The sequence below is a fragment of the Octopus bimaculoides genome, chromosome 11 (genome assembly GCF_001194135.2).
Source record: "Octopus bimaculoides isolate UCB-OBI-ISO-001 chromosome 11, ASM119413v2, whole genome shotgun sequence".
Taxonomy (NCBI): Eukaryota; Metazoa; Mollusca; class Cephalopoda; order Octopoda; family Octopodidae; genus Octopus; species Octopus bimaculoides.
The window spans coordinates 7,320,829-7,338,872 of NC_068991.1; the positions used below are offsets into that span (position 1 = coordinate 7,320,829).

General features: G+C 34.2%; 1 protein-coding gene across 2 annotated transcripts in view; it reads left to right on the plus strand.

Moving 5' to 3' along the window:
- Positions 1–15,856, plus strand: part of LOC106877164 (endoribonuclease Dicer) — a 27,698-nt gene extending 11,842 nt beyond the window's left edge. For both annotated transcript variants that reach the window (XM_014925987.2, XM_014925988.2), the window contains exons 12-19: positions 1,050–1,229; positions 2,255–2,468; positions 3,340–6,887; positions 7,441–7,655; positions 10,023–10,278; positions 10,957–11,125; positions 11,884–11,959; positions 13,272–15,856. In XM_014925987.2, the coding sequence (XP_014781473.1) occupies positions 1,050–1,229; positions 2,255–2,468; positions 3,340–6,887; positions 7,441–7,655; positions 10,023–10,278; positions 10,957–11,125; positions 11,884–11,959; positions 13,272–13,467 (4,854 nt within the window). In that variant the 3' untranslated portion in view covers positions 13,468–15,856. The remainder of the gene's footprint in view (positions 1–1,049; positions 1,230–2,254; positions 2,469–3,339; positions 6,888–7,440; positions 7,656–10,022; positions 10,279–10,956; positions 11,126–11,883; positions 11,960–13,271) is intronic.
- Positions 15,857–18,044: the final 2,188 nt, after the last annotated feature.

The window sequence follows — 18,044 nt, forward strand, 5'->3', positions numbered from 1 at the left end:
ACCCGTAACTTAGCGGTTCGGCAAAAGAGATGATAGAATAAGTACTAGGCTTACAAAGAATAAGTCCTGGGGTCGATTTGCTCAACTAAAGGTGGTGCTCCAGCATGGCCACAGTCAAATGACTGAAACAAGTAAAAGAGTAAAAAGTACAATTGTGTACAAGCATAGGCATGGCTGTGTGGTTGAAAAGCTTGCTTCCGAACCATGTGGTCTTAGGTTCAGTCCTATTGCACAGCACATCTGGTTGGGAAGCAAACTTCTTACCACACAGCCACACCTGCACCTGAACAAAGAAACATACATTAAGCTTTATCCCTTTATCTTTTAATCCGGCCATATTCTGCCCAAATATTCTACCTGTTTTATGTTCAAACTGGCCTGATCCTGCCTCTCACACCTACCTTATAAAAAGATACAATCATGTCATCAAAATTTCAAAGTTACAAGATAATAAATGATTCATTGGAAACAATGGGAATAAATAAAATAAGAATTACATTCGAAAGAGTAATCTGAACGCTAAAGGATTAACCCTTTAACATTTAATCCAGTCGAAATATTCTACTTGTTTTATATGTTAAAACTGATCAGATCCAGCTTCTCACACCTCCCCTACAATGTCATTCTAAAAATATGCAAACATACCATTGAAATCACTAAGCTACTTGATAATGTATGATTAATTCAAAGCAATCTGAATAAACAAGCAACAGATTTGACAAAGAAACCTGAATGCTGACAGGTTAAACACCTGTCTGCTTCATTCACTCACAAAAACAAGAATGAATTGTCCTAATAGTATATAAAATAATATATACAGCCCCCTATGTCCTAGGTGTTTATCAATATAGATCTTTTGAGAAATGAAATTATTTCTCCAGCCCTACTTATAATTGTTTATTTGTTGAATCATGCCTGTCTTGTTCAGACTTTTTTTCTTGTTGGATTCTCGTTTCCTATCTGACATATGTAATGTCTCTTTTCCTATCTGACGTATTTAACATAAAGTTAACTCAATGGAGGATTTTTTTGTTTTTTGTTCTTTATAGGCTGCAGATGCTCTGATTAACAACCATGTTGATACTAACCAGCTTTGTTGCTTATATAATATTCATATGGTACTGACTGGACCTATCACAGAAGAGCAAAATACACGTGGAAGGAAGATCTATGTTCCAGAAAACACACCAAGAGGGTTTGGAATCTTGTCCTTGAAAAACATTCCTCAGGTAAATAATAATAATAATAATAACAATGCTTTCTACTATAAGCACAAGGCCTGAAATTTTGGTGGGGAGGAGCTAGTTGATTACATTGACTCTAGTACTTAACATCATCATCATCATCATTTAACATCTGCTTTCCATACCAGCATGGGTTGGACAGTTTGACCAGCCAGGAGGCTGCACCAGGCTCCAGTCTGATCTGGCAGAGTTTCTACAGCCAGATACCCGTCCTAACACCAACCACTCTGAGAGTGAAGTGGGTGCTTTTACATGCCACTGGCATGGAAGCTAGTCAGGCAGCACTGGCATTGGTCATGCTCGAATGGTGCTTTTTCTGTGCCACCAGTATGGGTGCCAGTCATGTGGAACTGGCATCAGCCACACTCAAATGGTGCTTTTTATGTGTATTTTTCTTATGTTGCACACACTGAAAAATAAGAAACCATATAATTTTACTTACTTAAATTACTTATATGTAAGTTTTATTCATTTTTGAGACATAAAATGTTCGATAACCTCATCATACAATGAACCACTTTATTATTAGTTTTGAAAACAAATTAGGATCAAAGTTATAGGATGATATTGTAAGAAGAAAAAAATTATTGTAAAAAGAAATTAGTTTTAGTTTAGGAATTTTAAATTAATTTAAACATACAACTTCTCACCATGGAAACGAACATGTGACCATGCAGTCAAAGCTGTTGCACACGCTTCACCATTCTCCTACAATACGCCCAGTACCATATTATGATACAATGTGCTGTGATATTTCAGGACATCCGCCACCAAATTTCGGGCAGGGGTAGAACAAAAGTTTTCCATTATGATTTGTGTAAATTAATGAATAAGGTGTTCCGAGTTCAAATTCTGCCATGGTCGACTTTACCTTTCATCCTTTCGGTGTTGATAAAAAAAGTACCAGTAGAGCACGTAGGTTACCCCACCCCTAAATTGCTGGGTTATGCCAACATTTGAAATCAATCATAAATCTGTATGAATAATTTTGGGACAATTTCTCTCAACAGGTTCCATGTTTTCCAGTATATACTCGTTCTGGAGAGGTAACTGTATCTCTTGATATGGTTGAGTCAAACGTATCAATAAATGAAAGTCAGCTGAATAAGCTGACAATTTTTCATCGATTTGTGTTCAGCACAGTACTTCGACTGGAGAAGGATCCTATTGACTTTATGCCTGACGAAGCAAAAGTCGGTTATCTTATAGTACCTTTGATAGAAGGTTTGTATTTTTCTTTTGTAACTATCTTATTTCGTTTGAACTGGAAAATAAGAAGCAGTTGTATTTATGTGAGGTTTCACTTTTATTCTAAGGAGACTTACATGCATTACATTTCACACTATGTCTCCTTTCTGTATGTGTATGAGTGTATATGTATATATGTATGTGTTCTAATTGTAAGTAGTGAGGTTATAAAATCTCTGATTGGATTTAGAATAAATTTAGAGCTGACTTTTAACAAGGTTTTAAATGAGAAATTAAATTACCATCTAAAATGTTTTATTTCAAAAGATATTAATTATTAAAATTTATCCAAATTGCTGTTGAATAGTAATTGATTTCAGATTAAATGGTTGTGTTTGGATCATGTCTCAGTACTGTCTGTGCCAAGATCTTGCACATTTAGAATTTGAAACAAGATTAGCAAATGAAAATGCAAAACTATATAAACTTAAGACCAGTTCAAGTATACTTGCCACCAGTTCAAATATGTTTGAGTGATATTTGAACTTGTGAGGGCTTGTCACTGCAGTTTGTCTCCAGACAGACTGCAGTGACAAGCCTATACAAGTTCAAATGTCTTTCAGAGCTTGTATGCTTTCCTTCACTGCTTCAGACATCTACTTATGTAGTAATAAAAATGGTTAAATATAAATATACTGGAAATTTTCTTTGTGCAAGTGGGCTGAGCATTTATTCACCTAAAATTAGTGGATATTATAAAATTTTATATTCAGCTTCTTTGATTTAAGAGAAGCAATGCTTAAATATTATATACATCATTGTTTCTTTAAAAAATTTATTAAAACAAAATCAGTTGAATGAAAATATTTTTTTTCTACATGCTTATGTACTTTTATGTTGTATATAGATGACAGTGGACATCATATTAACTGGAATTTTGTGAATGAAGTCCAGTTTTCCTTCAGCAGAAATCATCCTGATATATATGATTCAAAAAGAGAGAAATTTAAGTTTTGCACTGAAGACTTCGAAGATGCAGTTGTGATGCCTTCGTATCGCAACATGGATCAACCACAGCATTTCTATGTTGCTGAGATCAAATACGACCTGAATCCAAACAGCCCGTTTCCTTCTCCTGAGCTTTATAGGACATTTAATGAGTATTACTCTAAAAAATACGGTCTTCATATCACTAACTTGGAACAACCTTTATTGGATGTTGACCATACTTCTGCACGTCTGAATTTATTAACTCCACGTTACATGAATCAAAAAGGCATCGCTTTGCCAACCAGCAGTGCAGAAACCAAGAAAGCCCGTCGAGAAAACTTACAACAAAAACAAATCTTGATTCCAGAATTGTGTGTGGTTCATATCTTCCCTGCTTCTCTGTGGCGTAAAGCTGTGTGTCTTCCTGCTATTCTTTACAGAATAAACTATCTTTTGATTGCTGAAGAGATTCGTGTCAAAGTTGCCCAAGGAACCAAAATTGGTGTCATTGAAATTCCAAAAGGCTTTCACTTTCCTAAACTTGATTTTGGTTTTGAAACCAATCCAGAAAAGATTATTGATAATAAAACTGAAAGTGAGATGAAGGTTACAAAAGCCAAGGAAAATGGAACCTGCACATCTTTGTCAAAGACTGCTGCAAGTTATAGTAACAAGCTTGTATTTAAAGATGCTAAAGAAAACAATGAATTAATAAAAAATGATTCAGAAAATCAGAAAGATATCAAAGAAATGCCAGTAAGAGAAATGGTAAATAATGTTGAGTGCAAGAAATTAAACTATAAAAAGCCTTTTATAAAGAGCAATTCAACAGAATCTCTACATAAAAGCTGCAATAAAGATGACTGCAACAGGCCTTTGAAGGATTCTAATAGAATTCAAGAGGCTCTTAATGCTGCAGCGGGAAAGAACAACTATGAGCGGAGAGAAGATTCCGTTAGTACCTCATCTAGCAGAAGTTATAACCATTCAGATTTTAACAATTTTAAATCCTGCTCTGTAAACAACAGCGAAGAAAGGAAATTTCAACCTCAACAATTTACAAATAAGAAAAAGCATGAAAAAGATGCACAATGGTCAAATGATAACATTAAAGAGGAGAAACTCAAAGAGGAAAAGAATAATAAGTCTTTCTCAAAATCTCCTTTTACTAACCTGCAAAATTCTGGTAGAATACCTAACGGCAGTAAAATAGATTTTAAGATAACTTTCGATATTGCAAAGGATTTGAATCCCAAAGACAGTCTTGATTCCTTTAAAGAAACCAGCGAAGTTCCGTCTAATGTTAAATTTCAGAATGACACTCTAAAGAAAGATCTAGAATCTCTTGATATTCGTTTGATTTGTGATAACAGAAGCTATCCTGAAGGAAATGCTTTCCATCAAATGGATAAGCAAATTCGAAAAGAAAAGAAGGCTTCTAAGACATTTGGCCAAATAGATGACTTTTATCAAACAAAGTCAACAAAGTCTGAAATGCTGAGTTCTACAAAAATTGTAGAAATTACAGATTCCGAAGACCATCATAAAGACAATAGTGACAAGCTTTCTAATGGCAACTGTGATAAAAGTGAATTGAAAAACATATCTCCTACTTTTAGTCCACAGAAAGCTCCTGTGTGTAAAACCTCTGTGCAGAATTCTAATAACCAAGCAGGTTATCCTCCAATTGTAGAAACTTGTAAAGAATTGAAAAATAATTTTAATAATGCTCGTCTTCATTCTTCAAACATAACCATCGCCCATAGCAACATGGATTCCGTAAAAGATGTGGAAGAAAAACTTTGCAGTAACTCAAAAGGAAATGAGGAAAATTTAAAAACTTGTACATCCACCACTTTCTCTTCAAATAAAGACCAACAATGTAATTCATATACAGCTAGCAATTCAAAAGATAGTGTTGCACTACACTCTAATTCCACTGCCACAGCATTTAATCCTCCCCAGGAGAAAACTTTATCAACAACATCTTCAGACTCTGTTTCTTCATCTAGTCATCAATTACCAACACCCACTTCCCATTCATTATCAGCGCTACCAGAGCAGCAAATGTGTAATCATTCTAATTCATCAAATCAGTCTGTATTTAATTGTACTCAGTCTACTTCTTCACCAACAGATGATGACAAAACATCCTCAGATTCAGAGATCACTCCATGTCAGACTGGACAAACTGTTTCCCACACTCAGGACTCTACTGACCAACCAGAGGTAGCTGTACAAGATATCTCTGCTCCAGCACCTTTACATGATAGAGACCAAAGAGATGTTGAAGCTGTTTCACCACCCATAGTCATACATAATAATAACAACAACAACAATATCAATGTCATTCAAAGCAATTGCCCCATTGATGCAAAAGTACCCCTCTCTAACACAAACAAATGCATCACTCCTTTGTCCTCTCATGATAACGCCATCTGTGATAATACAAGACACAATTCCGACACCGATGTCTTTCAAAATATAACAACATTCAGTGGCCAGTCAGCAGCAGTAGATATGTCTAAAATATCTGACTATGGCCAATGTGATGACACAACCAATGCAAACCTTGTTTACAGCTATGCTGAGGCTCAGGAGAAACTTGCTCAGTCTTCAAACACTCCACCTCTCTTGTTAGATACTGATATTGAACTGAGTTGTTACATTGGTCCAAGTCCATGCATTATTTTGCAGGCGCTTACCATGTCAAATGCAAATGATTTTTTCAGCCTTGAGAGATTAGAAACCATTGGCGATTCCTTTCTTAAATATGCTATCACTGTTTACCTTTACTGTCAATACCCAGGTATCCACGAAGGAAAGTTAAGCTATCTACGGAGTAAACAAGTAAGCAATTATAATTTATATCGTCTTGGTCGTAAAAAGGGTCTTCCTGAGAGAATGGTTTCAGCTAAATTTGAACCTTATGAGAATTGGCTCCCACCTGGTTATGTTATTAATGAAGATCGTAGGCGCGGCCCCGTACACAAAGTTCACATTTCTTCAAGCAGCAACAAGCAGGACCCTTGTTCATCTGCAAATCAATGTGGAAGTGAATCGGTTGAAGAAGAAATTCTATCGACATCTTTTAACAATGAAAAATTATCATCAAATCTAAACAATGGCATGATGAACTTCATTGAAAATGACAAAATTCCAAGTCATGTACGAAAAGCAAATTTAGAACAATGGAAATTCAACCAAGAACTGGAAGAATTAAAACAATCACAAGAACAAGATGGTGTCAGTGGTTGTGGTAGTTCTACAAATGAAAAGCCACTTGTTCCATATAGCTTGCAAACAATTCATAGCATTCCAGACAAAAGTGTAGCAGACTGTGTTGAAGCTCTTATTGGTTGCTATCTGACTTGCTGTGGGAAAAGAGCTGCTCTTCTTTTCATGTCATGGCTTGGTCTAAAAGTGCTTCCTCAAAAGCACATTTTGCAGGAGCAATATGATGATGTATGTATAAACATCTTTCACTTTTAATGATTCAAAATTTGGTATTAACAGAATTTGACTTCAAATTTAAAATTTAAAACAATTTAAAATTGTTTCACTATTTCAAATAAATGTAATTTCAAGCCATGTTTTTAGTCTGAGGACAACTTTCTCCTCTCAACAAAAAAATGCCTGTTATAGATTATATTGCTATTATTTTCTGTTTAGGTTATTTTTTATCCATGTTTTTTGTAAAATTTTGATGTTTCATAATAATATTATTAATTATTCAGCTATACTTTTTTTGAGAGTCCTCTGCATGATTACCGAAGACTAGAAAGTCCTAAACTCAATAATGTCTTTATTTCATTTAAATTTTATTTCAAATTTGATGGCAATACTTCATTCAAAGTATGTAATGCTTACAGATACATTTCTATTCACATTTATATCATTATTTTGATGATTGTTTAATTATGTTCTTCAATATTTTTTTTTAATAAACATATTTAAACATTTTCTTACTTAAACCGTGCCTTGTCTTGAGTTAATTGGTTAATTTTTGTTCATTTAGAATATCACTGAACACCAACTGGATGAGCTGGAAACTCCTCTGTCACCACTCCTTACTCATACAATTAATGCTGAAGAAGTTCTTGAACGTTTACTTGATGGCTATGAAACTTTTGAGAAAGAGATTGGCTACAAATTCTCTGATCGATCTTATCTACTACAAGCTTTCACACATGCATCGTATCATTACAATACAGTGACTGACTGCTACCAGCGGTATGTTTTGCTATTTTATAAACCAAATTTTACTTGAAATAATTTTAGGAATTACAATTGTTGGTATTTCCTTTAGATTAATGTATTTAATGATATAAAAACACTTTGATATATATACATGCCACAATTTCAGCAGTGCATCTTCACATAAAAAAATTGTCTGTGTATTAAGGCATGTAATATAAGCACAACTTTGCAAGGTGGTTTTTTTTGGAAAAAAAAATATGTGCATCTGCCATCAAATACAGTAATCTTCAGCCAGGCTGTTTACCTTTGTTTTTGAAATTCTTTAATTGACTTGGAACACAATTCGAAACCATGTGATCAGAGTAGCATCTGCATGATACTTGTAGAACTGACATGTTAGTGGCAGCAGATTGCATATTTGACAGGAAGGTCCAAGTAAAACATTAAATATTAGCAAAACAAAGATATTAATCACTGATTAGAATTTCTGTCCTCCCTCCAGCATTATAAAAACTGACCAGATTTGCTACACAGAGACTATGAAGGAATTCTTTTAAGCAGGGCAGACAAAGACATGATAAATGCTCAGACCCGACAACACTTCAGCACCTATTTTACTTTGTCTCAGTTAAACTCATTCATCTACCGCTAGCTTTTTCATTGCCTGATAAACTGCAGAGTGTGGGATGCTTTCAGCTGCTTTTTTTAATTTTTATATAACATATAATCGTCTGCTCTTAGCTGAAAACTTTTTCTTACAGTTGATTGCTGTGGTTGTAGTATTGAGGGAGGTGGCTTATGGAAGGTGTTGAGAAACAAGTGTATGATAGCACGATAGGAACAAGTGTCTTGCTGTATTAGAGATACATGTCTACCTTAGCTGGGAAGGAGAGAAGATAATGATGAAGTGTCAGGACATGGTCTTTTACCTCACTCCATAAGTATTTCGAGTTGATATTTCACTCACTGCATTAAATATATTAACAAAAATTCAATTATTGTATTTTTTTTTACCCCCCTGTGTATGGCATGTCTTTGTAATCTTCCTCAGTGACTAGTCTATTATTATTATTATGTTTTTAACTACTCTTACTTGTATTTGAGTCGTTGACTTTGAAGTTGCAAGAAAATGTATTTATCAATTATCATGCGTTAAAATTTCCAGTACTGTAACTATTGCTAATGGATTTTTATCTCTGAAAAACTAACACAGCTACTAATATTAGTTCTTATTATTGATTTTATGTTTTATTTTTATTGATATATGTTTTATTTCTTGGGGAAAATCAAAGTTCACAGATAAAACTTACTCTTTACTGATAAGATTTTTCATCTTTTGTCTTGTTCAGTCATTTGACTGCTGCCATGTTGGGGCACCCCCTCGAAAAATATTTAGTCAAATTAATTGACCCCCAGTACTTATTTTTTCATTCTAAAGCCTGGTACTTTTCTATCAGTCCCTTTTTCTGAACTGTTTGGCATGTAAACACACCAGCACCAGTTGTCAAGTGGTAGTGGAGGACAAACACAGGCACATACACACACCTGTATATATACGATGGGCTTCTTTCAGTTTCCATCTACCAAATCCACTTGCAAGAATTCGGTCGGCCCAAGGCTATGGTAGAAGATACTTGCTCAAGGTACCATGCTGTGGGACTGAACCCAGAACCATGTGACTGAGAAGCAAACTTCTTACCATACAGCCATGTCATGTTGAAATTTTTTTAGAAGTGTATTATTCGTAATTTTAGGGAGGGGATGAAGGCTACTTCTGTGTTCATAGTAGTAGTCATGATGTCTGCATTTTGATACCCGGCACAAATCATGGCACATGTAACTCTTTTCCAATATTCAGCTGGCTTCCTGTCTTCCATGTCAGCTAACGTTTTCTTGGCTACAACTTAATCTTTATGCCCGCCAATGCCATTGACTATTCACCAATACATCAAGCTGTTCTGAGAAAATCATCAATTAGCCTAAACCACCTGTAAATTGCATTGGACAGTTGATAATTATTAATCAGAGCCAATAACTTGTGAAGGCACATGGCTTAGTGGTTTGGACGTTGTACTTATGCTTGCAAGACCACGTGTTTGATTCCCAGACTAGGTGGTACATTGAGTTCTTGAGCAAAACACTTCGTTTCATGTGGTTCCAGTCCACTCAGCTTTAAACGAGTAACTCTGTGATGGATTGGTATTCCTTTCAGTGGAGACGTTGTGATCTTGGTCACTTATACCTCATGGAAACCAGGTAATGGGCCCTATGAATACTAGGGATTGAGATGGTAGTGTCCAGAGGTTGAAGATGATAATGATAATGAATGACTTGTGATTTTTAATTTATAAAACAATACAAAATATGAATTTATTTATTTGATTTTTTTTTTTTTACTAGTCTGGAATTTTTAGGTGATGCAATTTTGGATTACGTGATCACTCGCCATCTTTACGAAGATTCTCAGCGTTATTCTCCTGGGGTTCTCACTGACCTGCGATCAGCTCTAGTCAATAACAACATTTTTGCTGCATTAGCTGTCAAATGGAACTTCCATAAGTTTTTCAAAGCCATATCTCCGGAACTGTTTAATGTGATTGAAAGGTTTGTTGCTCGCCAAAAGGAAAAGGAAGATGAAATTGATTTTGATGAAGAAGTAAGTGTTCTTAATGATATTCCTGTTTTAATTCTCTGATCTCTGTACCTAACTGTGGAGTTTGTAAATCCTATCAAAATTTTATGGGTTTCTACTTATTATTTTTTTAATGATGTCTAAACCAAAGATCAGACTTTTATTATAACTTGTAGATTTTCACTTGACCACTGTGAAGAATTAACACTTTACAATGACCTCTGCTTTTGGCATTATTACCATCTCGTTCCATGTCCTGAAATCTACAATTCTCTTCACTCCTCTCCCCAAATTTTTCTTCTTTGATTCTGAAGCAAAATCCTGGTGAGGTCAACTTTACCTTTCATTCCTCCCGGGTCAATAAAACAAAGTACCAATCAAGTATATGGGGTCATTGGTACCAACTGACCCTCCACTCAAAACTGTAGTGTTTAAATCAGAAACAATTGTTGTTGTTGTTCTTATCATCATCATCATCATCATCAAGTTGGTACATGCAAGGATGGCAAGCCAAGTATTATTCTCAAATAATTGTCGGTTCCTTTTTTTGTTCTTTATCATTTCCTTGTGTTCCTACAATCACTGGTATCAGAACTACCTTGAGGTGCCATATTTTTCAATTTCAATGAGCAAATCTTTACATTTCCTCCTCCTCCTCCTCCTTATTTTTTTAATATATTTTTTTTTTCACTAATTTATTAGTTCCAAGATGAAGGAGAAGAAAGTCCCGATGAAGAAGTTGTTGAAATGGAAATTCCCAAAGCACTTGGTGATATATTTGAGTCTGTTGCTGGTGCTATCTATCTTGACAGCAACAGGTCTTTAGATGTGGTCTGGAAAGTTTACTATCGTATAATGAAGCCACAAATTGGTAAGAAAACTTTATTAAATATTTTGAATTGGGATAGAAAATTAAATGTTATGTATGTATGATTCTTTGCATGTGTGTGTATGTTTGTGTCTCCTTGTCTTGACATTGCATAATAGCTATAAATGAATGTCATTCACTTCTAATTTCTGTAAAATTATGTCTGGCCATGGGGAAATATTTCCTTACTTGTAATCAGGTGAGGGTTGGCAACAGGAAGGGAATTTGGCTATAGAAAATCTTCCCCAATAAATTTTGTCTGACCCATGCAAACATGGAAAAGTGGACATTAAAACGATGACAGTTTCCATCTACCGAATTTCACTAACAAAGCTGATTATAAATTAGGATAGAAAGCATCTGCTCAGGTGTCTCACAGTAAAGACGACAATAATTGCGAATTTCTTAACGTCTTGACCATGTTTGTATCTTTGCCTGTGGTTTGCTTGTTTAAAATATTATGAAGTTGTAATGAGTGCTTAAGAATAACTGTCAGTGATGTGTGGTAGGAAAAATAAGTCAGATACAATATTCCAGATTCAATCCAATTGAGACTTGTTGATTTAAGAACTACAACTGTAAAAGAGAACTTAGAATAATGATAACAACATTAGAGACAGGGGCCATTTTAAAAGCATTGTAAACCCCTGGACAACGCACTGTACTGGAGATTGGTTTTGATGGGATTTGACTTTTAGGAAAAATATTCTTCCATTTTTCTATCAAAAAATATTTGGAAAATTTTTCTTCATTTCTTCCAGAGAAATATTTGAAAAGTATTCCAAAGTCACCTGTACGAGAATTATTGGAACTGGAACCAGAAACTGCTAAATTTGAGTGAGTATTACTATGGATAATATTGGATTTCTGAATCACAAAACTTCACTTGGTCAGGACATTTTGTTATTTAAAATATGGTAGAGTTAACATATTTAATGCAAGGAGCATCGAAAACCTAAGATTTCAATTTCATTACTAATATATTACTGTATAAAGGCAGCGAGCTGGCAGAAACGTTAACACGCCGGGCGAAATGCTTAGCGGTATTTTGTCTGTCTTTAGGTTCTGAGTTCAAATTCCGGCGAGGTCAACTTTGCCTTTCATCCTTTCGTGGTTGATGAATTAAGTACCAGTTGCGTACTAGAATCAATCTAATCGACTGGCCCCCTCCCCAAGAATTTTGGGCCTTGTGCCTAGAGTAGAAAAGAATATATTACTGTATATTCAAAAGCAATGAGCTAGCAGAATCCTTTGCATCCTTTCAGGGTCGATAACTTAAGTACCAGTTACACACTGGGATTGATGTAATCGACTTAATACCTTTGTCTGTCCTTGTTTGTCCCCTCTATGTTTAGCCCCTTGTGGGCAATAAAGAAATAAGAATCCTTTGCATGCCAGGAAAAATGCTTTGCAGCATTTTGTCTGTCCTTTGTTCAGAGTTCAAATTCCATTGAGGTCCACTTTGTCTTTCATTTTTTCGGGATTGATAAAATAAGTACCAGTTGAGCACTGGGGTTGGTGTAATCGACTTACCCTCTCCCCCAAAGTTGCCGGCCTTGTGCCAAAATTTGACCTTACTGACTGGTCCTTGTGCCAGTGGCACGTAAAAGCACCCACTACACTCTCGGAGTGGTTGGTGTTAGAAAGGACATCCAGCTGTAGAAACTCTGCCAGATCAGATTGGAGCCTGGTGCAGCCATCTGGTTCGCCAGTCCTCAGTCAAATCGTCCAACCCATGCTAGCATGGAAAGCGGACGTTAAATGAATGATGATGATATTTAAGTCTTTGCTCTCAGTGAAATTTGTAAAGATTAAGTCAAATTTTTAGTTATTTATTTTTTTGAGTGGGGGATTTATATTTTACTGTGATGTTGGGTGAATTTCATTCTTTTTCTTCTTGGCACTTTATCATCATATGCCTGAAAAGAGATAAAATTTATTCAATTTTTTCAAAAAAGAATCAATCAAAAATTGTAGAGGGAGATGTAATGCTTATTTGTTCACATTGCTTTGAATTAATCATGCATTATCTCATGTCTTTGAGATTTCAATGATGTGATTGTACATTTCTAGAATGACATTGTATGGTTGGTGTTTAATCTACAATCATTATTTCAAGACTCCTGATAATAGGAATTATATTTTTCAGGAAACCTGAGAGGACAGTTAATGGTAAAATCCGAGTTACAGTCAAAGTTGCCGGTAAAGGTGTTTATAATGGTGTCGGACGGAATTATCGCATTGCAAAGAGTGCTGCTGCCAAAAAAGCTTTGAGAATCCTTAAAACTATGCAATCACAAGGCTTCATTGCTCAACTATCAAATGAAAAGATGATGCAGGGATAACCTGGATAGATTGCTAATCAAGGTACATCTGTGATTCCATAATCAGCCATACGTACCATGACATGGCTGCAGATCATTGTTTCAACTACTTGGCACCGAGTGTATGTGTATATATTTGCTTACGTTGTGTGTGTGTGTGTGTGTGTGTGTGTGTGTGGTGGAGTGTTTGGGTGCATGAGAGAGAGAAAAACAAAGTTTAATTTGTATGTAAGAAGTAATCAAGGTTTAATGTCAGATATTGAGTAGTAAGTATGTTTATGATAATGATAATTTTTAATTTATGAGTGAATCTTTGCATTTTCCTGGTTAACGACATGGATCATAGTCTTCAAATTTAAAATAGAGCTTTAATTCTAAAGAGAAAGATCTGGGATGGCTTTTAGCCTTTAAGACTATTAAGGCATTGCTAATTTGTATTTTGAGTTTCTAGTGTGTGTGTGAGAGAGAGAGAGAGAGAGAGAGGTTGTCAGACTTGTGTAAAGAATTTGAAAAAAAGTTAAGTGTTTATATTGTGATTCAGAAATGATGTTTTAATTTTTTTTTTTTTCAAACACTTCGATTGCAAGACATAAATTGTAAACGTCCTTATTTACTAACTGAATTCCAGAATTAGTGAAATGGCTCATCCATAATTGTTAATTACATTTCATATCTTCATTCTGGTTTTTCATATTCCACTGTTCATCATTGTATCTAGATTTCTTTTGACACAAATTTGGAACTTCACTAACATTCAAAACAAACTTCTCATGCCCATTGTTTGCATACATTTATACTCAACCTTCAAAATGTGGTGTAAAAAAGTGAATAGCAAGCCGAAATTCCCTCTCTTCCTGTCTCTTTTTCTCTATTCTTCCTCTCAAATATAACTATTTATTCTTTGTTAAATATTACAAGAAATCATACATACTTAGTCCCAATCTAATTTTATGTAACACTAAATAATGATAAAAGAAATAATACCAGATCAATTTCTGAGCAATCAGCGTATCCACTAAATAATCCTCGACTGCATACCCCATTGCTCAACAACATTTGTAACTGTTATATCCATCAGAAGTTATAACAGCATCTTCTAGTGTTACTTCCTCCAGAAACAGCATCCTGTGTGTGAAGTACAGAAATATTCTCTCTGTATTGGCTGTGAAGTTTCATCATGAGTATTTTGACAAATTGTTCTTATTTTTTCAAAATTTTATCTAAAACTAAATCAATATTTAAATTAATCCCATGGGAAGTATTAAATAATTATCACTATTATATTGTTTAGCTTCTGTTAAGAGTTTTTGAAATTGCAGATTTCATTTCAACAAAATACATAATTAATGTATGAAGGGAAGATTAAAATTATCAATAAAATGTGATTTGTAAGAAGTTGATTATACAGGGGGGTGGGCAAAAGTAAGTATACAGTTTCTTAAAATACGAGTGGAATGTTCTGTTCCTTTCCTATTTCTGTTTTGCCCCAACAATCCATAAGTCAACTGAGGGATCTGTGGGAAATGTCTAGTTCATTGAAAGCCCCCTTTTTATTATTTTTTTTTTATTTCTGGGGACGTTAAGTGAATGCTTCAGCCACAAGCAACTGTATACCTACTTTTGTCTACCCCCGTATTATTTCAATTAAATTACAATAACTTATGATTTTACATCTTTACTATATTCTTTGCTGATTTTGTAATTCTGATTTCTTTGTTTTAGTTCCTATAGACATGTTAATTTTTCATAGTCTCTGTTAATTTATATCCTTCTATTCATACACATATTCAGTCTACCACTGTCACATACATTTCTTTCTTTTATCATATCTTCCCTTTACTTTATTATTGTTATTTTATTCTTCTTCTCCCTGTTATTTTATTTCTCTCCCCCTGTAAGTGTTGTGTATGGACTTTGAATTGGTTAAAAAAATCTTGCTATAGCCATTATCAACTGTCTGCTGCTCAAACAAAAACCTACTGTATCCTATAATTTATATTTTTTTATTAACCTGAAAATATGTTGTAAACCAAGTACTTCCACGTTTTGTGTGATATTGTTTTGTGTAGTTTCACTAAAACCTTTTATTTCATCCATATCTCCTAATTTAGGAAGCTATCCTTTGAAAGAAATAGCTGTTACCGATTCTTTTCCTGACAGCTTATGTCACTCCATTATCTATTTGTCTGCAGATTTATAAAATGTTAAACGATGTTGTCTTGGTAAATTCTGTGATGTTTCTGGATGTTGTACCAGATTTCCTCAAATCTAATAACCATTTTCATTTACCAGTGGTATGATATAATATTGTTGGATACCTACAAATAAAAGTTAATTTTCTTTTTCTGTTCAGAATTTTATCTCTAAAATCTTCCAACAAAGAGAAAAAGTAAATAAAATATGAAAGTTATTTCTTCTTTTCTTGTCATTTTTGGTGTAATTGTGAATATATTTATGATTTTTTTTTCCTGATTCATTTTTAATATTTGTTTGTTCCAAAGCTCAAAATTGAGTAGTGATATTTTACGAAAAAGTATAATTTAAAAATAACTCTTTGTTGAATTTTATTTATGTTGTTCATTTCAAGTTGTTGTTTTTCTTTATTTGCTGAACCAATATTCCAAAATAATTGCACTCCAAATCTTTTATTTGCTTTCTTATCTTTGTATTTCTTTAAATATATATTTAAAATTAAAATACCATTACTGTTGTTGGTATGACCTTCAAAACAATATTTTCTACACATTGTTCTCTTCCAATACGTATTTATGAAATATTTCTTTCATCTACTCCAAGATTATTCATCTGCTAGTTTTGTGGACATCATTTTTTTTCTTAGTTGATTTATTTTAGTGAACTTCAGAGTTGCTAGTCAATGTGAGAAAAACTCATTTTGGTTTTAAAGTATTTTAACTAAATTTCCAATAACTTGCATTGAAGCTCCTAACAGAATAGTGCTTTTATGAAAAGAATTTTTTTTTTTAAATGTGTGGAGGTAGTTAAGAGAGACTTTAAGCCAGTCTCATATAGTTCTATATCATGTTTTGTACAATCCACTATATGAGGAAAGGAGGAAAAGGTTATATATATATATTTATATATATAATGTATGTATACACATGCATATTTGTCAGTGGTATCATCTTTATAAACAACCTGTAGCATCCTGTGGATATTGGACAGCCTATACCCTTCTTTCATCAGGAACTTTACTTTTGCTGTCAATAAAAAAAAAAAGAAGAGAAAGAATATTTTCTGTAAAGTAAGTTACCCTACCAACATGTGCAATTTGAATGCTCCATGTCTCTTAACAAGAATTACATTCACATCAACATTAGTTTTATTATAAACCTCACATACACACACACACACACTGCAAATAAAAATATTGAAAATCACCTTTATATTTAAAGATCTTTTTGAAGACCACAGCATTTTCATTTAAAGTAATATAATGATTTTTTTCCAATACTTTCTTAGTTGTACAGTTTTATTGTATGTAATAGGTCATATATTTTAAATTAACATAGACTGTCAAACAGCGGGGAACATTGAAAATTTGATGATAATCTTATGCAAATTGTACTGTTCTGATTTTTACCTGCTTACAAGTTGTTCTCTTCAATCTATCATCTAAATTATTATAAACCTTATAAATAAAGATTTCTCTTTATTGTTTTTCATTATTGTGGCAGAGTGACAGAAATAACAGAGTGCACTTTTAGTTCTGTTGATCTATGTTCATGTACTACCTTTTATCCTTCCAGGATAAAAAAAAAATGTTAAGTCAAGTACAGATTACATTAGAACCAACTCTACTACTCTCTATAGACTCATTGGTCTTCACAAATAATTGTTGATAGGAAGGATTTCTTACATTGGAACGTTGCTATAAATTTATGAAGAAGAATAGAGAATAGTTGATTGAATCAACCTCAGTATATGACTGGTAGCTATTTTATTGATTAATAATGATTGTAGTCCTAATTATAATCCTAATTTACCACTCGTTTGCATTTTATCGATGTACTGTTTTAAAGTTCTACTGAGCAAACGCTGTGTGTGTGATGTTTAGTGTGGAAGAAAGTCAAATCAATAGGAGAGACTAATATTTTATTTTGGTTGAGTCAGTCTTTTGCTACACTGAGTTTCATGTGCAGGAGCACAGATGAAATTCAGAGTAGCATGAGAAGGACTCAACCAAAATAAAATGAAACTATATACATTTTACCTAGATTGGGTGTTGTGAGTGTTTTTGGAGCGAAAACACCTAAAGCTCCACAAGGTTCCAGCAGGGGATGGTGGCGAACCCTGCTGTACTCTTTCACCGCAACTTTCTCTCACTCTTCCTTCCTGTTTCTATTGTGCCTGTAATTCAAAGGGTCAGCCTTGTCGTTCTGTGTCACGCTGAATCATCATCATCATCATCATCGTTTAACGTCCGCTTTCCATGCTAGCATGGGTTGGACGATTTGACTGAGGACTGGTGAAACCGGATGGCAACACCAGGCTCCAGTCTGATTTGGCAGAGTTTCTACAGCTGGATGCCCTTCCTAACGCCAACCACTCAGAGAGTGTAGTGGGTGCTTTTACGTGTC